Source organism: Protomyctophum bolini, assembly GCF_963924005.1.
Source record: "Protomyctophum bolini genome assembly, chromosome: 21".
In the NCBI taxonomy this organism is placed as follows: Eukaryota; Metazoa; Chordata; class Actinopteri; order Myctophiformes; family Myctophidae; genus Protomyctophum; species Protomyctophum bolini.
The window spans coordinates 18,504,143-18,531,764 of record NC_137882.1 but is presented as its reverse complement, the minus strand read 5'-3'; the positions used below and the strand labels follow the sequence as shown (position 1 = coordinate 18,531,764).

Below are 27,622 nucleotides of genomic sequence, written 5' to 3'. Positions count from 1 at the left end.
TGGGGGGAACAAAAACACAACGTGTTGTGGGCTTGTAGATCGGCAAAATTGCATTTACATCATTACTTGTACAGTATGACTAGCGACAGAAAATGTAAATATCTGATTCTGATCCAACTCAGGTCCAGTTTACTAAGTCTACTCTAGACTAGAGGGTTTAAGTGGCGATTTAGATTGGACAGGATAGATGTTTGGGTGAAAATTGTAAGTAACATTTTAACTCTGGGGGTAGATGTTAGTTGATTGGTTTGAAAGTGCTTAGTGAGCCGTCAAAGGTGCAAAGCAATTACTGAGCCATCTTGACATGAAATCATTGATTAGATTTCAACATTCATTTCTGCATCGTATGAAGACAGAATGGATGTGCTTGGTTTGTTCTTTTCAGACGCTTCAAATAGTACGGTTTTCTATATACGTGTCATGATAAACAAATCTAGACAGTAAACAGCTTGGGAAAGAGGTGACTTGAAACGATGCGTGCGTGTGTGTGTGTGTGTGTGTGTGTGCGTGTGTTGGTGGGGGGTTCTGCTATCACCCCAAGATGCCGTGTCCTGTGTTGTCCCGAACAAGCCTCCATACCACCAGCCTGCTGCAGGCTCCGCTCTCCATCTGGATCGCAACCGGAGGTGTGAGCGTTGTCTTCAGCACCTCTCCTTCCCTGTCCTTCACTGCTCTCTACAGCTGCTATTCACACTCATATTTTAACGTTATACTTATACTTAACGACGAAAGTATTAAAAAAAAAACACCACATCTGCATAACGCATCAGTTATGCCTGGCTGAAGAATGTTTAGATTTAGATTTGTGGGACACTGTCGAAGCAGAATTGATTGTCGTTTTAGAGCCTTTTTGAGGACGATAAAGGCCTTTAATAGTCTGCTCTCAATCAACACAATAACACAACACAATATATTATGTTACTCATACAGATTACACACACATTTACATACCCTTATCACCAGTCCAGTATAATTTAATGCATCTACGATTGGGTGTGCCAGAGTTGTCTTCAATTAAACAGACAGAATGTAATCCTTTCTGGAGCCAAGGAAGGAATGATTCAAATTCTGTGTTTTCTGCTTCATTAGTAAAGTTAGTGAAAATCTTGGTGTAGTCATGGATTCAGATCTGAATCCAGCCACATTAACAAAATTACAAATCAGCAAAAAGGTTGTTCATGCGTTCATGTATTCAAATCCAGGTCTCCTGTTTAGTAAACCAAACAACTACCGCTAGACTATGAGGAAACCCTTTCTTGGCCAGGGGAGATATTTATTTAGGCTTTTGGACTTCAGGCTGAGCTAAGCTCTTTACTCTGCAACACATTCAACTTCAGTAAACTTGGATAATTGTAACAGCGTATTTGCAGGTCTTCCTAAAAGGAATCTGATCAGCTGCTGTTGAGTTCTTAGAATACCAAGAAGGTGGATCAACATCACACTATATAGTTCTCAGATCTTTATACACTGGCTTCCTGTCTGTCAAAGAATCGATTTTGAAAAAAGAATTGGTTTATATAAAAGCATTGAGATGAAGAGCATAACAATTCTGATCTTGTACTACAAAATGAAACATCCAGACTTCTCAGGTCATCTGGGACCGTCACAGGACTGCATGCTTTCTGTCCCCAGACTCTCAGGTCATCAGGGACAGGACTGCATGCTTTCTGTCCCCAGAGTCACGACTAAGCATGAAGAAGCAAAGAAAGAGAAAACTGCAGGTCTGGTACTTTCAGCTATTTAAAACAAAAGCTGAAGACCTTTCTGTCTGCCATTGACTTTTACTGAGTTTTTATTTAAACAATTTCTTCTGCACTGTAACTTCTTATTTTAATTGTATTTAATTTCATATCCTTTTATATCTTCACTATTCTCTCTTTGCGTATTCTTCATGTAACTCATAGAGGTATGGCTGTAACTGCAATGTTGAGACCTCTGCACTCTTTTCCAACTATTGTAATATTATATTAGCCTATATTAAATCACTTTACATCAAAACACATCGTCGTCGTCGTCATAATCATCATCATCACCCCCTCTTTTCTCTCACCTCCACTCCTCTTCTCTTTGAAGCCTTCTCTATTCTCAGCTCCTTCAACAGAATTCCTTAAGCTCACCATCACCACCACCACCTCCTCCTCCTCCTCTTCTAACTTCCTCAGGGTCCTTCCTTCTTTTCTCCTCTGCCCAGATTGTCTCAGGAGGTTTTCTGCCTCACTGCTTTGTAACTAAGACATCCATATGGTCCTATGCAGGTGGCCGAGGTAGACCAAAGTGTGATTTATATTAAAAAACGAGCGTCATTTTTAAAGGAGAAACCCTGCATTCAGCTGGTGAAAATAACCTGCGTCACTGTCGGGTATCGACCTTGTGTAAAAGATAAATAAATCAAGTGATAAAATCAACAACGCAAAAACAAGAAGTTGATTAGATTAGATTCTGTGATGCGAGCCAAGTAGCTTAAAGCACACTTAATTAACCAACCTGCACTCTGCTACACTAAAACATGTCAAAGACAAATGCACAAAACATCTCAATCAGTGATGTAATATGGAGCACAGAAATGTGTGAATCTGAAAACAGACAGGTGGCCAAAAAGATCAGCCTGATATCAGTCAAATATAGTACTGCAAAACATTTATCACCAAACTGGACTTTTATAGGCGCTCACATAAATGGATGTCTCCCGGTAGCTGACCTGATAGTTTGTTGCACATAATTGCAATGTTCCTGAGAGACCTTATGTGTTGCATGTCTTTCTCCAAGTCCATCAGCTCCTATGCTTCAACCCTGCTGTCTAAGTAAAGGAAATGTATTTATATGTAACTTTACATACAGTAGGTCTCCTTATTATGGGTAGAAAAAGTACTGGTGTGTACTGTAACTTGTACCGTCTTCTTCTTTTCGTGTCAATGTGCCACTTTATTATGGACTGCACATAATTATGTTTGAGCTGTGACTTGAGCACTTGAACGGTTTGTTCTAACCTGAAATTATAAGCAGTGCATTTGTTATGTTTATTCACTTTTGGTTCATTGATTATTTAATATATAATATAATGAAATGTTTATCATGCTTAGGCCTATAGTTTCTCATATTTAAGTTTTTAACGTTGAGTAAGTCTGACTTAGGCTACTAATCTTATTTGATGCTTTAAGACTTTAAGTATTACATCATATGACATGAATTATTTGACCAATTGCATCATGACTTGATGATTCTGATTCTGAATCATATTTGATTTAATTATGAATACGAATTGAATTACTATTATTTTGTTTATTGGATATGTTTATTAATACCAAATATTATATATGTCAAATAACTGTGACATCACCTGTTCACCACTGCCGGTCACTACACACACCTGAACCGATTACCCAAGACACTCTTTCACTTTGGTGACTAAAACATTGTTAAATGCAGGTGGACTGCTTCCTGATTTAACCACTGTGTGTAGAGCGCACGATTTGGCCCCCCGAATTGCCCACACACATTGTATGACACGATACATTATGGCTTATGGCGATACATTATAGTGCAATATAAAAACCCATCAAAGCTTGACTTTACATGGCTTTAAAACAAACGCATCCCCGTGAATGCAGGTTTTACAAGCCTCGGCTACTGCAGTTACAGTAAGAGTTCAGCACCACAGTGCACCGTGCACAGCGGACCACTTGTCTTCAACTAATGAACTAAAATGAGAATAAGAATTGGCACGGCGGCCAAATAGTTAGTACAAACAGTTTAATACAAACACTATTTAAGCAGGCTAAGTGAACTTAAATTTATCACATTAATCACATTCTTGCAGGCAGTGTGACTGCGACAGTACTGTAGTGTAGCCTACCTGTTAATGCTTCTTTTGGGCAGCTGTTGATGATTTTACCATGCAGCTTGAGCCAGCATGAGACTGAGCTATACTCACCTAATGCTGCTGAGGTTCTGTGTTTAACGTACTTCCAAAGTGTGTACATTGTCTAAGTCACAGATGCATGGTTTTCATATCATAAATATATGAACTTTGGCTAAAAGCTTGTGCTTAATCCACGTGGGTCCTGTTTACTATAGTGCTTGGCATCATAACATGTCTTGGCTACAAACGAAACAGACTGCCGCTTCCTCTTCAAAATAAGAGCCACTTGTAATGATTGGTCAATACTACTTTTATTTCTAAGTCTACTTACAGCAGGGATACTCAAATAGATTTACCTGTGGGCCACATTACAAAAATGGCAAGGGGCCAGGGGCCAGTAGATAAAATTACGACATTAATGATACTTGATAACTTCTCTCTTTCAATTGCTTTATTTTCGCAAAATGTATCAAAGTACAATGTGCATGCACACAATATGTAAATAAATAAATGTGTTACATTTTCTTGCATAAACACAAAGAGCTGTTTCCATAACTGCACAAATTATTGCACATAACATGAGTAGCTGTTATAATAACATAATAACATAACATGAGTAGCTCTTTGCCTGCCTGCCTGCCTGCCTGTCTGTCTGTCTGTCTGTCCATGAGTAGTTATTTGTCTGTCTGTCAATGAGTAGCTGTCTTACTGTCTGCCTGTCTATGAGTAGCTGTCTGCCTGCCTGTCTATGAGTAGCTGTCTGTCTGCCTGCCTGCCTGTCCAATTGTCCATGAGTAGCTGTCTGTCTGCCTGTCTGAGTAGCTGTCTGCCTGCCTGCCTAATTGTCCATGAGTAGCTGTCTGTCTGCCTGTCTATGAGTAGCTGTCTGCCTGCCTGCCTAATTGTCCATGAGTAGCTGTCTGTCTGCCTGTCTATGAGTAGCTGTCTGCCTTCCTGCCTGTCCAATTGTCCATGAGTAGTTGTCTGTCTGTCTATGAGTAGCTGTCTGCCTGCCTGCCCAATTGTCTATGAGTAGCTGTCTGTCTGTCTATGAGTAGCTGTCTGCCTTCCTGCCTGTCCAATTGTCCATGAGTAGCTGTCTGTCTGTCTATGAGTAGCTGTCTGCCTTCCTGCCTGTCCAATTGTCCATGAGTAGCTGTCTGCCTGCCTGTCCAATTCTCCATGAGTAGCTGTCTGTCTGCCTGTCTATGAGTAGCTGTCTGTCTGACTGCCTGCCTGTCCAATTCTCCATGAGTAGCTGTCTGTCTGTCTGCCTGTCTATGAGTAGCTGTCTGCCTGCCTGCCAGCCAGCAAGTTGGTTAACAGAAAATAAATTGTTATGGCTGAGTAAAATAAAATACAATAAACACAATTTGCCTGAAAATAGATTACCCAGCTATGACCTTTTTCATGAAAAAAAATGAGTAGTGATATGGCTCACTGAGTAAAATAAAACAATCTACCTGAAAATAGATAGCTATAACTGAAGAGCAATTTCCGCAATTTCCGCAATTACCATTTCCGCAATTTCCATTTCCGCAATTTCCGCAATTTCCATTTCCGCAATTTCCGCAATTTCCATTTCCGCAATTTCCGCAATTTCCATTTCCACCATTCCCGCAATTTCCGCAATTACCATTTCCGCAATTTCCGCAATTTCCATTTCCGCATTTCCGCAATTTCCATTTCCACCATTTCCGCAATTTCCGCAATTACAATTTCCGCAATTTCCATTTCCGCAATTTCCGCAATTTCCATTTCCATTTCCAACTATTAATGGCAGCTGGGTTTCATCATTCAAATAAAATAGAATTCTGTCCGTTTAGCTATAAAATTATGTCAGGGAATAGGGATACACAGTATATGTCTTTCATTTGCATTGCATCTCCCCCCCCCCCAAGCTTTTATTTTCGTTCGAGTAATAGTACAACTCTAATAGTATTACTTAATGTAATTAAAGATAACTTCATTCAGATTTATTTATTTTTATTTCATTTTCCAGATTTTTTTTTCTTCTTTTTTTTTGATTTTCATTGGTGGGCCAGTCATAATGGTCCCGCGGGCCTGATGTGGCCCGCGGGCCTGAGGTTGAGTATCACTGACTTACAGGACGTAGACATTTGTAGCACACTGAGATAATGCTTTGAATGGCCAAGTGGGCTTGACTTCAGAACCCCAGCCTCCACGTTATAGTTTAGTCACTCAAACGTTTCAACTGAATATTGATTGGAAATTCATATGTGCATGGCTTTAAGGTAAACTGGAATTAAATGTTTCATAGATCTAAACTCATTCAATGTTCTATGGCTTTAATGTTAAAATGCATTAAAGTTTGCATTACTCTAATTAATCTGTCTGCTATGGGCCTGCTCTTGTATATCCATTACCCATGCAGGGAAACTGTTACTTTACAGGTGGCACTGAACGTTCTAATTGATCCAATGTAGTTATTATTTTCGTTAATACTTTTCATTGATTAAGTGTAAAATAACATAGACAAAATATTTCTTAAAGCATATACTGTACATAAGCTCATATTGCGTGTTGTGAAGCTTGTATTTTTGCCAGTACGTTACCAACGTGTGTGTGTGTGTGTGTGTGTGTGTGTGTGTGTGTGTGTGTGTGTGTGTGTGTGTGTGTGTGTGTGTGTGTGTGTGTGTGTGTGCACACACACGTGCGCACGCACATACACACATCTATCAGGTGTCAGTTGTTCATGTCAGTCATTCTATACCAATGTCACCATCTCTGTACGCATAACATAAAGTTAGTGTGATTCCGATGATTGGCTGCAGGACAAATGGAGCCGATACATAGATGTGACATGATGAGTTGTGTCCATTTAATGGAAATACTTTTGGAATCAACTGTACACAAGTGACTGTTTCATCCTGTGAACAGAAAAGGAGCGTGATGCCCACATAGCTCATATTTAACACTCGTGCCCAACATGCACGAGTTGCACCTCTCTCCACGCGTGCACACACGCACACACACATACGCGCACACGCACACCAATAAAGATAAGACTTGCAGACAATCGGATGATTAATGCATGAATGTCCCATTGATTAATAGACTATATAATATTGTTTCTCCTGCGCTCAGTGAATATTTTGTACATCGAGAGGGGAGGACAGGAAGAAAAATAAGAACAATCTTGAGTCACTACAATATTTACACATGATTTTAGTAAGGGGTGCTACTCACCGAGGTCTCCAACTATCATTAAGATACATGAACCCTATAACATCCCTATTGGAGGCATGTCATAATAGGCAAACATTTGGTAAAAATAGGCAAACATTCAGCAAAATATAGGCAAACAGCAAAAATAGCAGATCTACAAGCTCAAAACGCATCACAATGTGATGTTTTGTGAACTTATAGATCTCCTTTTTCCGCTATTTGACATACGTCAATGTATATAGGGGTTTAAGAGGCTAAGATACACTGGTACTGTACAAGGTCCGATCGTCATTCTCAACCTCTGCATAGCTTTCATTCACATTGCAATACTGTACTTCACACTGATGCACTGTATCCTAACTACATGAGTGCATCGAACGCGTCCAAAAGTAATCCATACTTTTTCCACAGCAACATAAATATGTTGAATAAACGACTCCTGCACACTTCTTGCATACATCTTCTTCCCTTGCAAATAAGAAATGCTTATTGGGAACATTTTGGTACGCGGCATGTGTAGCAAAACATTGTTCCCAATAAATCTTTTAAGTTGCAAGTGAAGTCTTCTGTATTAGTGGGCCCATGGTCTTCACTCTTCTCTCCTTCAGCCATGCACCTGCTGATCTGTAGGTGTGCAAAGGTGTTACTCTCTTTAATGTCTCTCTCTGGATGGCTGACCAAAATAAAACAATTCAAATAATCAAATAATCACTCGCTCAACAGCGAGGAAGGAAGTGCATTTTAGCCTTTTCTTATGGTCGGTTAGGACCCTTGATTATACCGGTTATACTATTTATACTGGCTGGTTATACAGATACTGAGCAGTCTTGTTTCGATTTTTGTTGATGCTTGCAAGTAGTTAGGATACGGTATTCTTTGAACAAGACCACAGTGGATACATCTGAACCTTTGATTTGCCTTTACCACAAAGGAACAAAAAAGAAGGTAACTTGTGTTAGCCACAACCACTTATAACAACTCTTGACATTTATACGTACAAACTTGGATGTTTTTTTAAGGCCTACGTGGTCAGGAACAGAGGCAATTACCTACCGGCCATTTAACATTAGTTGGATAGTTGAGAGCTCAGAATATTGTGGGGGCGTTCTTCTCTCTGCACTTCTTGGTCTCCCACCCACATTCTTCACTTATATGATTGAGAGCATTGTGTTTCAAATAAGTGCTGAAGACATTTAGGGTAACACTTTAGGTATTCAGCTGATTGCAGTCTATTGTATTACAACATAAGGCTGTTGATCATACACACATTTTTGAGGATTGAACCTGATCTATCAGTTTCTGTTGCAACCTTTTGGTATAGATGGCTATAATACTGAACTGTAGGTCAGAGAACAAATTGAAGAACCTATGCAACCTATTATAGGTTGCATAGTACATTTTCTGTGAGTAGATTAGAGAAGGATGCACATGTAATGCTTGTGCATAGTTGTTGGAATCCAACTCCTATCTCTCTATCCATTAAACATATGCATTAAAGAAACGCGTTTCTAGAACCCATTTTCAGCACCTTTCAGCCATAAACTTTAAACATTAATGTACATCTTGCTCTTATTGAAAAAGCATCTCCAAGAAGCATTCTCTTCCTTGCCATGCTCTCCCAATCATATAACACTCCTACTGTATAGCGAAGGATTTAAACTATGGTTCTGTTCTTTCACTGATATTAATAGCTAAATTAAACCAATATATTGTTCATGATATTAAATATTGCACAAAATTATCTCAGCCTTTATTTTATGTGACAAAACTCTTTACGATTAGACTTTACTGTTGCTGCTTAGCTTCTTTAGTTTTTTCTACTGAGCTACTCATACTCGTAAAATAAGTGTTATTTTTTTACTGAGAGTATAGAAATGTATACACTCTCAGAGCTAAATGAACACTCAGGTTGTGTACTGTGATTTTCTTAGATCTTTTGGATAACTCATTTATTTTGTTGTCAATAGGGTGGATTAGATTCAGAAGAGGCACAACGTAAAGGATTTACCCCTGTCCGCACCGTCCAACATATCAGCTTATTCCCCAAGTCAGACTGAGACAGAGTGTGCCCTGTGTCTCGATGCACATGCAGCCCCACCCCAGAATACGAACACTCAGAAGACATTTGAAGATGGAATCTGTACAGTAGCTTGGTGCCACTGTAGCCCCACCGTTTGAGGAGTGAGATGGAACCACAGATACATCCTCCAGGTCCTTCAGCCATTTCACTCAAACTCGTATCCAGGAACCCCTTTCAGTGCGGATGGCGACATATGGGTGGAAAAGGATTGGAGTTATAGGACGATGAAGTGGTTTTGGCCGTGGTTGTGGTGGAGGAGGGAAATCAGCCTATATGTTCAGGGCTGAGCAGTTATTTTCATAAACTATGTGACATAAAGCTGAGGGTTCTCGTTAGGTTGAATGTTAGGATCAGGGCCAGAGCTATAGGGTTACTGTACATAAAGGGTGAATTGGGATGGGGATGGGGATGGGAGGTAGGCTACTGTAGGGGTGAGGCTGCCATAGTGACCCAGGGAAAGATTCAGAAAGGCCTAATTCGACCAGAGAGGGGCCTGGGCTTGGTTGGTATAGGGGACTTTTCTCCAGTAACCCCCCAAAGGAGCTTCAGTGATCCCTGTGCACGGCTTGCAGAGAGTTGTTTTGGAAATGGAGAGATGAAAAGTGGCGGTGCCCAAGCTAGGGCAGGGGGGAAACTGGGCACTGTAGATCCAAAACATCAATATGTGCACCACATGGCTAATCAGCATAGATGATGAATCCAGAGAAGGTGCTGTACTTGTTGTTGTTCCCGCCATGGGCTTTCCCTCCGTCCAGTTTGATGAAGATCTCGTCTCCTGGCTCCAGGTGCAGCACGGCACTGTTACTGGCATAGTCATAGTTCTGGTCTGCATCCTGGGCGATGGCACTGGCACGCACCTGCAGGAGCACACGACACACATGGATTAATGTACAATGTACATGCGCGTGAAGTGAACACACACACACACACACACACACACACACACACACACACACACACACACACACACACACACACACACACACACACACACACACACACACACACACACACACACACACACACACACACACACACACACACACACACACACACACACACACACAGATTTCCATATTATATTTTTTTAAATGCATTGTCACTTGCTCTGAGCTTGTATTTTTTTATTAAATGGATATTCACAACTGAATAAAATAAAATAATGTAACTGTTCTTTTTTAAATGCATGCAGATGCATCTCAATGGGATTTCCTCCTGTAGCCTATAAATAATGGTTGAATAAAAAGTGAGTTATGGAACTATATCTATATCTGTTTTCGGATTAATTCGCTCCAGTTCGTGTTTTACTGTTCTCATTTGCTAAGTAAAATAGTGTATACCGGTAGCTCCGTATATAGCCTGAGCGGTACCATGGACAGCTCCTATAACGCTGATCACTGTTTAAGGCTTGCTTCGAGTCACTGAACACAAGATCCAAACAAATCTAATCAAATGTCACTTTGACATAGTCTCTGGTTAATTTGAGGAAGTTACCACAGTATGAAATGGCCAGATTTTCTTTCTTCATGTCGACAGTATACTATAGCCTATTTGAAGGGCACAAAATATCACTTTTGGTTGCTTGCCACGAGTTCCCCTCCATATAGGTTACCTTAACCAAGACACCTCTGGGATATTCCCTGCATGCTCAAATTGAGTTGAGACCGAAATTAATTTGTTATAAGCCACTTTATTCTCATTAAGTCCTTTTTTATTAAAAGAAGATTGTCTTATCTAGCGAGACAAATCAGGGTCTGATTGAATCTGTTTATTCAAATCAGCAGGCTCCAGGGCTGCACGATTAATCAAGTCATCATCAGACACCCACGATCCATCATTATGGACATTCACAAAAACAATGTTCTTTAGCTATTAAAAATATAATATAATATTAACCTTAAGGTGTGCATGCAACCATATCCTTCCTGCACAGCAAAATCCTCAGTGTAAGCCATATGTAAAATGAATAGGCTATAGTGTACAAATGTTATAGTTAATTAGCCTATCAATATTCCTCCATTTTTTTTCAATGGCTTGTAGATTAGTTTAAAGTTGTTAAACTGATTTTTATGCAGGCGTAGCCTACTCATTTTGTTGGGGACCCCGCAAGCACTTTGAGAACCACTGCTCTAATTAGCACTGTAGTTAGGCAGCTATACCTAAACTGTAGCTATTGAGGCCTATATGCTGCAATGCTGCATGTTCCTTTTTTAAGTCGACAATGTGGTGTTTATTTGACCATAATATAGTCAAGTCTAGGCCTGTGGTTGAGCAGCGGTGCTGTGTGTGAGTGTGCAGGGGAGCGGCGCGCAGCAGACAGGGAGAGAGACGCGCTTGGCAGAGCGGCTCCGCTAACAGCGCCTCGGTGACACCGGGGGTCGACCCGGGGGGGAAGAGGATTAGATCTGCTCCATGACAACTCCTCTGTGCGTGGAGTGGAGTGGAGGCTGTGGAGCCGCCGTGTGATCAGAGAGAGACTGCCAGGGAAAATCTTATGAGGAAAACTTTACACACGCGCACGCGCGCGCACACACACACACACACACACACACACACACACACACACACACGGCTATATATATATAGCCAAGAAAAACCCATTTATCAGCTTAACATTTTTTATAGTGAACGTTCCAGTTCCAATTTCGTCTGCTCGTTTATTTGTGTCATCACTTCTGATTTCACTTGTTTAATCTTCTCTATCCTGATTGGATAAAAATTGGTATCCCGACCTGAAAATGAATTTTCTGATTAAAGAGCTGGAGAAACAGGGAGACTCCAAACAAACACTCCATTATGCAACATAGCAACACTTACAGCCATTAACCAAAGAAAAGCACTTACCTTTAACTACGTGCATGTAACATCACAGGTCCGTTTGACTATTAGGCTAGATGGTTCAAATGGTAAAAAAAATATAGAATAAACATAAAATAAAATTAAGACGCTTTTTAAATCTATGAATCCGTAAAGAAAGGTATACGGCCTGGTCTCATCAGCATCTCCGCTGCTGATCTAGTCCCCTATAGCTGCACTTGTTCCTCTCTGTTCATCAATTAGGAGTAGGCCTACACAAAGCCCCAGGAGCGACGTGTGTGTATAGCCTACTATCACTGGCGTCCAACTCTTTCTTTAGTGGCGGGACAGTTTGAATGGTGCGCTTTCAAACAAAGCACAGAAGAACAACAATTTATGTAGGCTATCCATTTCTATAAGTAATCCTCATATATAGATAGTTAAATTAACTCCCAAGTATACAGAGGCTTTACTGATGTTCCTTTTTTTTATTAAAAATGTGACATGTATACGCGTGCGCCCTGTGCGTAATGTGGATGCTCTCGTATACCTGGTTATTCTTGCACAGATCCGCCCACATGCTGGTGCCGTCCCCTCCGCGCATCAGAACGTGGTAGGTGAAGAAGTAAATCCCAGGGATGGAGCAGGTGAACTTCCCCGAGGTTGGGTCGTAGTGGTTCCCCAGGTTCGTCACCACGTCGTCGAACTTCAGCACCTCGTAGCCCTCGTGTTGCTTCTTGAGGCCCGCGTAAAAGGCGATTTTGGGCACGGTGCTGTAGGTCGCGGCGCTGATGCCCCCTCCGGCCGCGTTGGGTCCCGGCGGGCCGGGCAGACCGGGCCGGCCTGGATCTCCCCTGTCCCCGGGCGGCCCCGGCGGCCCGGGCGGCCCTTGCTCGCCGGGGGGACCCCTTGGGCCCGCTTTACCCGAGCGGCCCGAATCACCTTTCGGACCCTGGATGAATGTGGGCAGAGACTGCACCAGGCTGTTGTCTCCTCGCGCCGTGTCCGCCGCGGCAGCGGTGCTGGTCGGCGACTTGGTGCCGTACGGGTCGCACACCATCCGGCAGGTGCCGAGCATCTCGTAGTGCGCCGACGTGCCCGCCGTGTTGACCAGCACCGGGATGAGGATGACGAGCACCAGGACCATGACGACCCCCAGCACCCCGGCCACGATCAGCCGCTTCCTGCCGACCAGTCTCGTCAGCACCGGACGGTCCTCTTGTCTGCTTTTGGGTGAAATCTTGCCGGCTGGTGGGTTCCCTTCTAAGAGAGAAAAAAAATGTAGCAAAAGCTACGAAGCCGCCTTCGCCTTGACGGTATTTAATGTTAATTAACCTTTTTATTTTTTTCCTCTCTCTTCTCAGGGCCAATCCCCGTGCGCGTCCCCTTTTTTCCTCAGTCCCTATATCTCCCTCTTCACTTTTTGTGCTGATGTTTGCTCATTCAAGTCTCACTTCAGTCTGAAGTTCAGCCTTTTTTTCTTTTCTTTTTTTGCTGCTCCGGGCGCTTTAGTCGTCAGTGATTCCCAAAAGCACTGGATTCAGCATCTCTGATTGACGACGCTTCAGATGCAAGCCACATCTCGGGTCGGACCCCAACCCCCCTTTTTCTCATCCACCACAAGTCCGAAAGTTAACAGTTCCTCCTGGAGAGCCTTAATCCGCGCACTGCTGTGCTGTCCCGACGACTGTGCTTCAAGAGAGCTTATTGTGAGAGACCCTTCTGTCTGGTTTCAACCGTTTGTTGACGACACACATCCAGCGGACTTTGTTGTGTGCGCCGAGGCTGAGCCTGCGTTTAGCAGCACGGAGCTGCAGGCGCGCTGTAGACTAGAGAGAGAGAGAGAGAGAGAGAGAGAGAGAGAGAGAGAGAGAGAGAGAGAGAGAGATGGATGGATGGATGGAGGGAGGGAGGCAACGGGAGGGAGGGAAAGATAGCGCACATATAGTGAAGATAGCCATATGTCACCATGATGCACTCTGTCCACCCTTTGACAAGACCAATTAGCACTAGGCTATATGTGACAGCATCATTATTTTATAGTGTGGACTATGCCATGCAGTTGACTATTTATTTTAATATAGGCCTAGTTGTAGTGCTAAAGGACCAAATGAGCATAAGGGACATAGCTGTGTCGTGACTCGTGATGGCCTGAGATTGGAAAGATGCAAACTTATTAGGCTACAGGTTAAAATTATCACATTATGACCTGCATGCAGGTCTATTCTATAAACATGCCTTCTAGATCAGTAGGCTAGTTCTCACACTTTCAATATTTTTAATTGCAGAAGTGAGCTTGTAGATAGCCAATGCAAAAATCTAAAATTACACAGATACATTTTTTAATTTAAACTTCCAAAAATATGATCAGAGAACCAGTGAGCAGCTATGTTGTGCCTATTTAGGCTATATCGTTTGAAACATTTTATAAAACCATTGATTGATTCATCATAACCTAGCCCACAAGGAACACTCCCCATTTGTCTTCCCTATCAAGACAAGGGCGTCAAGGCTATATTGATTGTGTATTGGCGACATTAAAATCAAACTAACCGCGGGGTTGGGTTCATTAGGCCTCTAAATGTACAGCTATTGAGAGCGCTTGCATTGATGCATCACCCAAGTTCCTGAAAATGAGCTGTGAAGGTAACAGAACGATCAGTATAATGGCACTGAGGTCAATACGGGTGATTAATTGCAGCGACACTGTGGTGTTATAAGCACAAATAGCAACATCTGCCACACATGCCCCAAGGATTTAATAAATGGGCGGCTTATAGGCTGGTATTTTAAAACTTCACCAATGCGAACAGGTGTCGAGGTACCCCAAAATGGCTTTCCATTATTACATTTCTCTCTCTCACACACGCACGTGCATGCCTGTGTCATGCAGTGATATGTTGTCAGAGAGGCAGTTAGACCACACGCGCACGCACGCACGCACAGAGACAGACAGATATAGAACTCGAGATAAGAACCTGCTCAGTGAGCTGGCATATCCCGGGCCGGCAGGGTGGCACAAGGCCTTTGGGCCACCCTCTGCCCCTTGTGTCATCACCCTCATTAAGGTGGCACAGTGCAGGCCCCAGTTAGACAATCAGGGCTGCCCTAACACACACTGCACCTATAAATCACCCAGTGAAAATCAATGGGCTTTGGTTAGCTGGGGACTCGTTGTGCCCTTGGAAGGCGTGAGATGAATGGAGAAGAAGTGGGGGAAATAAAACGGTCACATCTGCTTAAAGAGGAGGGTATGTTATTTAAAAAACTAAAAAGAAAAGAAAAATAATCAAACTTTGGGCATCATCCCATCATCAACAAAACAAGGTCCCGATGCTGCCGTGCTTCACTGCAGCAGATACTGTATAAGAATCTCATGGTTTGTGACATTCGAACATCGACTTCGGAGAGAGAGCAAAGCAACCGTTAAAACCTGCATGGGTGCACCAGACTATAGGCTACTGTGATTTACACCCCACTGTGCATTGCTGATCTCCTAACTTTGTAACACCTTTACTGCTCTCGGTCAAAAGTGACCACCATAGTGGCCCGAAATTAATTGGTAAAACTATATCCTGGATAGTATAGGATCACCTCTTATGGAAAACCACACACACACACACACACACACACACACACACACACACACACACACACACACACACACACACACACCCCAAGACGTCTCCAGACGTCTTTAGAATGATTGCATGGTGTGCCCAAGACGTCTGTACACATCTTAGGGAAAAAATAATAAATATATATATATATTATTATTTTCCTAAATCGGATGGGCACTCCATGTCGCTATTTTTAAAGAATACAAGGGCAAACAATGTGTATGTACAGATTGTGGTATTTGTTTTTAATTTGATTTTAGAATAATTAATTTATGAATACGTTTCCGTGTCTGTCTTTTTTGTGTTCTTTAATTTATTGTAAAAGCAGTTAAAGATTTGACCATGAACACACTGAAATAGGGGTGCAATGAATAGTGTGTTGAAAGCAGATCATAAGGCCTGAAAAGTATAGCCTACCGTTTGTTGAAATATAAGTGTCAAATAACTATATTTCCACAGTAGGCTAACCAGGTGTGTCCCCATCTCTCCCGCTCATTAGTAAACAGACAAAACATGTTCAGATCGGAGACCAATTTCATCCAATCGGAGAGAACTCATAACAGAATACAGGAAGTGCAATTGGAAGTGAATAAATAAACAGATTAGCAGACAAAAATTGGTTGGAACACGAGCTGATGAATGACACTAGTGGGGTTCTCTCTACTAATTGAATGTAATAATGTGTAACCTGAAAATGTATCTTCCGTTTACAAACAGAGCTGGAGAGACACAGAGAACCCTATACTCTATAGATGACAGGGAGAGGAGCACCATAGGAAGCCCCATAGATGACAAGAGAAGCACGATGAAAGACACAGTGAACTAAGCGCCAAGAAGCGAAGACAGGCAATTACCAGGAAGCACCATATAAGATGGGGTAGCACCATAGGGAGCACCATAATTGACAGGGAAGCACCATATAGGAAGCACTAGCAATGTACAGTATATTCTGATATAGTATACTATATCAGAGAATATACAGAGCTTTAACTAACTAACTCAATCAATCAATCAGGAGACCCCGGGGCAGACCAAGGCGCAGTTGGAGGAAACACATCGACTCACTGGCCTTGGAACGTCTCGGAATCCCTCAGGAGGAAGTCACTAATGTTGCTCTGGAGAGGGAAGTCTGGAGCACTCTGGTGGAGCTGTTGCGACCCGACTACGGATAAGCGGTTGAAGATGGATGGATGGATGGACTAAATCAATCAATAAATCACTTCACGTTTAATATTTCCCAAAATGTGTGACATACACCATAGCTATAGGCCTAATTGACCAGGGAACCAGTAAGAAACAGAAAACAAACGATAAGCCTATTTAATGTTTGAAACAATTTGTAGACCATTAATTGATTCATAACCTAGTCTATAAATGAAGAAACAATCCCCATTTGTCCTCCCTGTGAAGACAGGGGCGTCGAGGGCATTGATTGTGTATTGACGTAAAAACAAACAAACAAACAAAAAAAACATCAGACTGGAATTCATTCAATTGCGGGAGTGGGTTTAGGGGCGGGGGCGAAAGGAAAAGGTCACAGATTCATCCATTGTTTCTCATGGTTGACTGGTATTGCCTTTGCATAATGATGTATTTCCATGAGCGGGTTCATTTTTCATCCCAAACTGTGCCTTTCTAATAGACTGTGACAATACAATTGAACAGCAATAGTGGATGGGTCAGATTGCTATTATTTCACATTCCCAGCATGCGAGATGGATAGAGAGCTTAAACTACGACTACGGAAGGTACCAAATGGTCAGAAAAACAAACATATCTCCTGCATTTGCAGGTCTCTGATTAATCACCCTGCTTTCTAACCGAAACTATTTGATGCGAACCAAAGCTGTTAAACTTTTGAATTCGAAGAGATAAGTAATAGGGGTAAATCTGAGGACTGGAGAGACAGCTCTGAATGTGTATTTTAAAAGTAAACAGCAGGAAACGATCATCATCATCAGGTCCAGAAGGCTGACAAAAAACTAGGAAGATAGATGACATGTTCCACCTTTCTCTGCACTGGCTCCCTGTAAAATCCAGAATAGAATAAAAAATCCTTCTCCTCCAAGGTTAAAGGTTGTACTTTATTGTTACATATTGTGTACAGGTACATAAGAGTAAGACTTATTTTGGTTTGGGTTCCTTCAAACAATGCAGCAGCATAGACTAGAAAAGTCAAAAATTTGAAGAATTGCAAAGTGTGGTTGTCGCAATCGCTTAGATAGGGGGTCCTACTAATTTTGCTAGCCAATTACAATGTCACGTCACCCCTGTGATCATGCGTAAGTAAATCGGAGGGTGACTTAGATGAGATGCGTCATGACCCAAGGAATCCAAAAGTTAAAATTTACGACCTAGGGTACAAGAGTTATAAGCCAAAACGTAAAGTGGGCTGTTATAGCGCCACCATGAGGCCGGCCGATCCCATTATAAGTTTATTAATTTTAGTACTTATTATGAACCTACCCTAAAAGAGCAAGGAGAGAATAAAATAGATTCAAGAGCATCATCAAATGTGCATACAATCTTGTATATTGTACTGTATATACCAGCAGCATTATGTTTTTTTACCCCAGTAGTTTGTACCTAACTTCGTGCAAACAACTTCATAGTATATGTACAACTTCACAGTATACTGTATGCAGCAGCATAACAGATATTAGGTAGGTGCGGTTCAAGCATAATAGTGCATGAAAGGGAGGGATGGGGAGCATTTTCCATTCGAAGACCCGAGCTGGGATCGAACCCATGATGCACAACCTACTGTGCTAATAGAGCTGAGCCCGATTGTCAGAGTTGTTGTGGCCGGGTCTAGTGAACAATTGGGAAGAGCTTGCTGGTTCTACGCCTTACTGTAAGAGCACAGACCTCCCCGTTTGAAGATGGCCTCTTGTACTGAGACAGAGATGAATTAGGAAAAAGAGACATAATCACTATATAGGTTCAGAGGTCAACGATAAATCGCTTTCTCCTGAAAAGTGAATCTAATTTTTGTTCTCCAAAGCCATTAGTGGGGCCAGTATCGAGGAGTGACCCAGGCCCCTTGGGGCAGATGTACGCCTAAAGTAGCAAACAGAATAACAATAACTCCTCTAGTTGGCATGCCATTTCATTGCTTTCATTATAGAAAGGGAGGGAGGAAGAAGTATCACCAAATCTAGTTTGTAAGTGGACACGGGCCAATAGATAGCCAATAGATAGAATAGAAGAGACGAGAGGAGACATTGGCATGGTGTTAGAATCAGACGTTGGAGGGTGGCAATGATGTCAGGCTGATGTGAGAAAAAGAGGGAGGAAGAGCAGGGTGTGAGAGCGTGTGTGTGGACAGGTGTCCTGCAGTGTGACCGCCTCTGTTCTGATAGGCAGACGGATGTGCCTGCTGTGCCTGCAAGCGTATATGAACGGACAGGACAGCCAGTTCCGTGGCAGCTGACATAAACCCATGCACTCCTTCACATACGCAGCATGCACGTGCAGTCGTGAACACATACACACACACGTTCTTGAAAGCACAGCATGTCTCCATAGGTTCCTGCTCGGCGTTGACCAGGAGAAACAGCCAGGAGGAGGGTTATTTTTGTTCACATACTGGGACATTCGAGTGTTCTGGTGAGAACAAACTAAATGAATAAATTAATAGTAAACAAAAGCTTATTGGACTCACCATGACACATGTCTTTAACATAAAAAGCTGCATCGAGTGGATAAGGGGAATTAGTTCAAGACAGCTTGTGAGTGTCAAACAAACTGTGCGGGGTTAGGGAGACATGGTATTTCTAATCTATTGTGTTGTGTCCTTGTCTGCGGTCAGGCTCTAAGGATGGTGATGTTGATCAGTCTGTAAGACCATCTGTCCCAAACTAAATATCTCGAAAATGTGCTGTGCACCTTCATGACTTCACCCATTAAAACCGGGAAAGCATGCGTGTTGTCCTATCCACAGTTAATCTCACATTACCAGGCCGATCAGTCCTATCTTATGCACCTAGGCAGCAAGATACGGACCAAAAAATATAATTTTTAATATCAGTCAAAAAAAGATTCCCCCCGGGATATGGGATCCTGTCCTATCCATCTTAATTACATCGCTCTTGTCCACCTGGCTTGTGGGATGTGCCAGACACGAAAAATATACGTTTTGGTGTTGGTCTAACATGTTATACTGTCGATCAATAATCATGCTGAATATAATGTTTTGGGTGGTTTGATTGGGACATCCCTACTGCATTCAGTGTTATTTATGGCATGCATGCGTATGGGTTGACAAGCAGTCTCTTTTCTATCCCGATATCAGGCGGCACACACACACGCGCACACACACACACACACACACACACACACACGTTTGAGGTTGCATTCCTGAGCCTATGCTGGCATGGAGTGCCTCCTTCTGATGAAACTGTGGTGTACATCTCATGCTACATGACTTTTACTTTTCAGTTTCATAGACAATTGTTTGTGAACTTGTGCAGCTGTAATATCAATGACATTAGAGAGCGACAAAGCAACTGTGGACCAGTGAAAACCCAACTCTTAAATCTGAAATAGCAATCTTTGTTGCAAGTTATGGCAAGTAACTGCTGGAATGTCATGAATCAGTGCACTCACCGCAAACATCGGTTACAAGTTGGGAGCAGCAACGGTCACAGGAGTCGACAATTGGTCTTCGATACTTCAAAGATGCCATGGTTCACAGGTCTTGTTTTAAATATGGTGACACCGTTTTAGTCGCTTATTTAGTTATAAGCAACAAGCAGCTTCCCTACCTATATAAAACAATACAAGACAAAGTCAAAAACAAAATCGATTGCTTTATTCAAAATGGCTGATAAAACAGAGCTTGTTAAACATACAGTATATCGAGGCACATGGTAAAAGCATGATAAATAATCATAAAAAAAGGATTACATTCGTGCATTTTTGCAATAGGCTGAAATGTGAAGGACAGCTGCATGGCGAGCGAGTGGGGCTTCTCTTAACATTAAAAAAAATCCTTTGTGTGAGTGAGAATCCAGGCTAATGCTGCCATGGCTTGTTTCAGATAAAAACAAGACAGTCAAAGCTTGGGGATCAAAATAGAACAATTGAAATCACACACACGGCCGGCCTTCAGGCCTCAACATCAAGAACAGGAGCCGTAATTGAGTTCAGTTTGAGACTGGTTAGTTGTTAGGGTACAACAAGTGGGTAATGTATTTTAAGCAATGGTTGTATTCTGCTACATTGTCCAAATACTGAGTCCCGCGTGTCAGGTCTCTGAGATAACACCGCCACCCTATTGTTCCGATCCACTTGTTTCCATTGGCTAAAGACGCTTTGGGGTATTTTGAGCCAGGCTGCGGGCTGCAGGAAAACAATTGAACACCAGAGACATGGGCGCGATTCCTACACAACTCCGCTTTGACAAACAAGTCAAGGAAGAAAACAAGATGTGTGTGTGTATATATGTAACTTTACAACTCCCCCCTGGAGGCTAAGATCCGACAGAGCCAAGACTCCTAAAACCTCCACAAATCCCACTTGCGACTATGCCTGGCCATATTATGACACGCACGCACGCACGCACAAGATAAATAGTTTTGTGGAATATCTCCTTTACCTCACCACCCTCGCACCCCCACCTCTGTCTCTGCCTCTCCCCTGGCCCCACTCTGCTTGTTAGAGCTCTCTGAAGTCAAATCCTGAGGTTAGTCTAATGGCCTAACGCGCGCTCCCCAGTGGCCTGTTCTCCACAAAGGTGCTTTGCGGCAGACCTCGCCAGATCAAACGCAGCAGCTACATACATAATGGCTGACCGACCTGGCGAATGACAAAAAGCAGAATTAAAGAATAAAAAGCAGGGCAGTGACAGAGTCAGTCAAGTGGGAAGTAATTGGGACTTGGAGTGTTCATTCCATCTACATACTGTATCCATTCAAAGTAACAATGCTACTGTGAGTAAAACGACGACGTACACAAATATTACAAAGACATCAGGTTTTGGTTTCAATTAACACATTATTCTAACATGATTGTCTGACTGTCCCTGGCCATGCAGGTGACAGCAAAGAACAATAATAAAAAGCAGTCACTCATTTAAAGGTTTACAGTGTTGGTTGAACTTTGCACTCTAAGATTTGGGATGGATATGATGAATATGTTATAGTCCAATCTTTGGTGACATACTGTATGGACGGCTGTGGAACAGGGTGTCACTCATGTACAATTACTACAAAAGGAAGAACATTGGACAGCACCCCTCGACAAACAAAAAATCTAAACGTCGAAAGTGCCAACAAAATGTTCCTTCCGCTCCGTTCTTTACATTAACCAATTTTTCCGACACCCACAACCAGTCCTAACACGGAAAGTGTCGACACTGAGACGGCACGCCCCAGTGGAGATATGGTCCAAATCGCTACACTGTGAGGTCTCACAATATGAATGCACTTAACACTTTCCAGAGAGTTTGACAACTCGTCTTTACAGCGGTATAAAAGTGATGATAAATAAATATATTTACGGGCGTTACAAGGCACATGCAGTGGAGGGAGAGGTAAGGGATAGTCGGGTCTGTTCATTTGTTCTTGGCGGCCAGCGGCTTGCGGCTGATCTTTTTGCTCTTGTCGTTGTTCTTCTTGGGAGGCTCTGGGTTGGCCTGCATGTGTCTGCCGTACAGACTGGAGGAAGAAGGGAGGGAACGGGTAGAGAAGGAGGAGAGGAGATGAGAGGAGGAGAAAGGGGAGAGGAGAAGAAACGGGTTAACAGACATACAGTACATTCATTAATTCAAACCTTTATTTATTCTTGCAAGACATTGAGGGTTTGCAACTTGGCCAATATGGTATTAAAAAGGTCAGAAATGTGCAAATATATGTGCACACTTGTATTGTACTGTATACTATATTATAGTTAGTTTATGTTTACAGTTGAGTTGAGAGAAAACAATGTTGCAGATTAAGCTAATCATCTGGAGACCCCCCAATACTTTTGGTGGTTTGGGAACCACGGAAGTACTGCACATTGACGGCACTTTTGACCTCTTCTGGGTCAAACCATTTGTCGTACAGTCCTTTTACAGTCTACAGTTGTGTTTGCGCTCGTTGACTCGTTCTTTCAGATCAGTTCTTTTCACTTGATGATCAACAGCCTTGTGTAAATCGGTGCAAAATCAAACGCTTTCACCCCTTTTTCTCTCCGTTTTTCTGCTGCTTTTCCCTTCGTCTCCGTTCAGCTGAGGACTATCAAGCGAAGGAAAAGCAGCATACACAAAGAGACAATTATCTCTGAAAGAGGGCCGCTCTAGGGATGTAAAGGGAGGGAGGGAGGGGGTAAGGCAGGACAGAAAGACAGGGAATGCTAGGAAGAGTCGTTTCCACTCCGCTGAGCTCTCTCTCTCCCTCTGTGTGTGAGCAAGAACCACCCGTGAGGCTTGAAAAAGTGACAAGAGAGGGGGAACGAGAGAGAGAGAGAGGGAGGGAGGGGTACATGGAGAAGGGGGTAGCGAAGGAGAGCAAATGTCAAAGAGAGAGCAAAAGAAAGGGATAAAGGGAGAGAGAAAGGACGAAGACCGCTCTGCAGAGAGCGAAATGGGGAGATTGGGAGAGGTGAGAGCCGGCATTTGAGAGAGAGAGAGAGAGAGAGAGAGAGAGAGCGAGAGAGAGGGTTCAGGGTGACTGAGTACAGATGTCTATTTGGCTTAGTACTGTAACTGACACTAATAAGTAGTCTACAGTGATTGCTGACTAAATGCTTGATCATTACTGGCCTATATGCAGCTGTGTGTGTGTGTGTGTGTGTGTGTGTGTGTGTGTGTGTGTGTGTGTGTGTGTGTGTGTGTGTGTGTGCGCATGTGGGAGAGAGACACATAGTTTGTTAAAGGACCACTTCACTACTTTTCAACCTATCTTCATATAGGTCCTCACTAATAATCATGATAAAATGGCACACATTTTTTCTACTCAGTCTGTGTCTCATTGGAGGGCTGTGGGCAGTTCAGAAACCCATCCACCAGTGAAATCATCGTTAGGCAGATTTTTTATTTTTAAACAAAAAGATGTTTAGATGTTTTATTATCGTGCGAACGATGGCTTCCATTTTCACATTGCAACTTTTCAGGACTAGATAGCCTGCAGTTTCTATTAGCTTGGCTTCCCCATTGATGATGTCACTGGTGGACGGGTTTCTGAACTGCCCACAGCCCTCCTATGAGACACAGAGTCACAGACTGAGTAGAAAACAATTGTACCATTTTATCATGATTATTAGTGAGGACCAATTATATGAAGATAGGTTGAAAAAGGTGAAGTTGTCCTTTAAATGCAGAAACCGATAAAAATAGGTTTATAAGTGAAGTTTTCCCAATCAGGACTTACCCAGCTTATCCAACTGACTTTTAATTCAGACCTGTGGCTTGTTATGATAACACAAAGACCCACACGGGTCGAAGCGTTTTACTTCTAATAAATTGCTTCTGGGAGCTACTGACCAGTGTGCGAACTGCCTTCCTTCATCAATGCACATATTTTTGTTCAGCACCTGTTTACAGCACATTGCACTATATTTTGTAACAATAATGTTGAAATCAATAGTCTCACAAGCCTTTGATTTATGGTTTTTGAAAATGGTCCACATTTGGGACCTGTTCCAGCGATTGAGAAACTCTACATCAAAGATGAATTGAATTCAAACCTCACCATTCAAACTAAATTTAGAGCTCTGTGCGAATTTCTGTGCATTGAAGTTCCACAAAATGTGGTAAATGATATTATCCAGCTATATCCAAGTCCAGTCTCTCTGCATCAAATTGAGATTTGAAAAATATTGTAACAGTATTCCCTCTCAAAATTTATCAAAAAAGGTGTGTGTGCGTATTTGACTGAACCCTAACATCAGCTCTTGTGACATTTACCTGCCCTGCAATTAGACCTACAGCTTGCAAAGGGCACTGCTTGATTACTTGTGCAACAAACACAAATAGCCACATCCAAGTCAGCTAAACGGACACACACACACACACACACACACACACACACACACACACACACACACACACACACACACACACACACACACACACACACACACACACACACACACACACACACACACACACACACACACACACTTTAGGTCACTAAAGCAGAGATTTATTTAAAAAATATATTTTCTAAAAATCTACAAATGGGTTTTTTTATACGAAGATTGTACCGATCAAGGCCTAGATCTACTGGTTTGAGAAGTTTGCAATTTAGGCATTTATGGCTCGTACACACTGCACGATATTTGCTCCGATTATGCCGTGAGGGACGATTTTTGGCGCTCGCAGACAAAACTCCCGAGCAAGATCGGGCTTTGATCGCAGAGGTTGTTCGCTGTGTGTGAAAGGCTCTGCGAGAAGCGCCGATAAAAGTGCTCGCCGAAGCCTTCCCGACCGTTTCTGAATATCAAGCAGGGTTGATATTTGGCTGTCGCCAACTGGACATCGTACAGTATGAAATGGCCTCAGCCCTGATGAAGACCGAATAGTTCGAAACATGACGGTTCAATAACGTTTTCCTTCTTTTAACATTAAGTGTGCCCGGATCTCCGCTTTGTTCTATATTGATGTGTTATCCCGATTGATCCCAGGAGCACCTTTTTACGTGTCAAACGGTCATTCTCTTGTAGCCTATTATTTATTTCTCAATCTCACCACGGAGTAACCTGTGTCTCGGAGGACAGTCAAGACAGGCAGTGTCAATAGACCAATCACAGGCAGGCGGGGCGTTACCATGCCTCAGCCATGCCTATGCTCGGACACAAACTGAATTCACGCGTAGGGGCCATTAGCAGACACCCTTTATCCAGAGCGTCTTGACGTGAACCCATTTACACCTGAGGGCGATTCTACAGGCGTGTGCACGCCTTTAGAATCGTGCACACACACACACTTACGAAAAAGAATTGAGATTATCTCAAATAACTGCGATTAGACAATTGTGACAGGCGGCGCACAAAACACAGTATATGACGTCTTATCCGAGTAAGTATAATGTATCAAATTGGATAGGCAGTGGGCTGGACTGTGGACTCTCAGTCCCTGTCTGTCTGTCAGTGTGTTTGAAGAGTCTTGGTGCTGCTGGCTCTCTGAGAGGAGAGGACTCCCTCCCCTCTGCCATGGCTCAGTGTCAACACACTCTCCTGGGGTTTCAAAGCTGCTGGACTCCCCCCTCTCCCTCCACGCCCCCTTCCTACCACCACAAAAGCCACACCCATGGGTATGCACGTTACATTAAACGGAAAGGCGCGCGCGCGCGTCACACACGCGCGCACGCGCGCTCCGGCAGCGCCAAAGCTGCCCAGTCAGCCGTGTCGACATGTCCCCAGAGGAGGGGGTTGACTTGGGGCTAGGAGGCACTCGGCCGGGGCCCACTGGGGACCGGCGGAGTGTCTGAAAGCTGGAGGACTCCGAGAGATGGTGAGCTTTTAACTCTGTGTCAGTCTTCTCTGATTCTACAAGCTAAAACCTACCAGGCTTGGTCACATGGCACAAACAGATGGATTTGTAGTGGTTTACAGCAAGCCCTTTTTATAATATGCTAAAGCACTACTTCTGACAGATTACATATCTCTAAAAAAGTTATCCTTCCAATAATTTACCAGATTCCTTCCAATGATTTGAATTGAAACCATGTGCATTCTGAAGAGAGTGGACTCTTAACAGATTCCAATGAGGATGAAGAAAATGGTGACACATACAGTATACTATACTGTATCGACACAACCAGGCGTAATCAATCCATCTGCTGTACTTGAAGCGAGGCTGTGCTTTCTCCCATCAACTCCCTGTGATAGCTAAGGATGGAAAACACAAATAAAAAAAGGGAATAGTAAGGATTGGTTTTTTTTGGGGGGGGGGGGGGGTATTGATTGATCGTGCGCGCTGCTTTTAAGAGAGACCAGGATTACTCATTTAGTCGATAAGTGGCTGATGCGCAGAACTCGCCACTGTCATAACAAGCCCAAGTGTTAGCATAATTGTGGCTTCAGCGCAAGCTGATGGATGAGTCTGGGAGGGGAGTACGGGGAGGAGGAGGAGTGGAGGATCTATTCAGCGTGTCATGAAGGGGAAGCCGAAGAAGAGGAGAAAAATCTATGTGAAGAGAGGGAATAATGCACCGTTAATTAATGACACAACACTCCACGCCGAATGACTCTGTAGGAGGAAAGGGCTAATTGTGGAGGGTTCGGCAGGGTAAAAGGTTGTGGAAATGGAGAAGGGGCCATGGAAAGGACAGGTCCCTTGTTTAAGGGGAAGTGTGTGTGTGTGTGTGTGTGTGTGTGGGGGGGGGGGGGGGGGGGGGGTGAGGCGGGGCAAGCGAATATGAGGCAACCCATAGTCGCTGTTCTCCTTGCAGGGTTTGATTTTACATACAGCACAGCGTGCGGCGTTGTCTTTTCTCAAAGCCTGGACAGAACTGAATGAAAATTGCCCTATTCAGTCGGTTGCGAGTCAAGAATGGAGTGAAATAAAGGTATCCGGAGAACTCGCCAGTTTACCAACTCGCCGCGATTTAGTGCATTTTAGGCCATATCGGCCGATATTCACTCTGATCGGTAATCGGCATTTACCCTATCTGGAGAAACTGATCTTTTACACCATTAAAGTGGTAAAAATGTCAATCAGATATATAGCACCATTTTGCATTTTTGTGACAGGACTAAAAATCTCCCCTTCCTCCCCACACACAGGAACAGTTTTGACGTGGGTTTTGACATATAATCATTTTGGAAATATTAAAATTTTCAACATTTCACCAGATCAGTATCGGTATCGGCCGATCATGAGAAAAACAATCGGTTATCGTTATCGGTCCAAAGAAACCTGATCGGAGCATCCCTAATTTTACTTCACCTTCATTTAAATTGCATTGAATTGAGAGAGGGAGAGAGAGAGAGAGAGAGAGAGAGAGAGAGAGAGAGAGGATAGTTGTTTAGAGTTAACATTAGAGAAAGTAGAAATGCTAAAAGTACCGAAACAATGTAATTCATTAGAAAACAATTTCAGAAATGGTAGGCCTACTTATCATTGGTATTCACATACTCAGCCTTTTTATC

General features: G+C 42.9%; 2 protein-coding genes across 2 annotated transcripts in view; both read right to left on the bottom strand.

Moving 5' to 3' along the window:
* Nucleotides 1-9,805: 9,805 nt before the first annotated feature.
* c1ql3a (complement component 1, q subcomponent-like 3a) lies at nt 9,806-13,161 on the bottom strand (the record flags this gene model as incomplete). Its single annotated transcript, XM_080794275.1, has 2 exons — nt 12,475-13,161; nt 9,806-9,985 (listed from the first exon to the last, which is right to left on the bottom strand). Exons 1-2 carry the CDS (start codon nt 13,069-13,071, stop codon nt 9,806-9,808), a joined length of 777 nt encoding a protein of 258 aa, XP_080650401.1. The 5' UTR covers nt 13,072-13,161.
* Nucleotides 13,162-20,342: 7,181 nt separating this feature from the next.
* Nucleotides 20,343-27,622, bottom strand: part of rsu1 (Ras suppressor protein 1) — a 42,219-nt gene continuing 34,939 nt past the window's right edge. The window contains exon 9 of the mRNA XM_080794388.1: nt 20,343-22,203. Within this exon, the coding sequence (XP_080650514.1) occupies nt 22,101-22,203 (103 nt within the window). The 3' untranslated portion in view covers nt 20,343-22,100. The remainder of the gene's footprint in view (nt 22,204-27,622) is intronic.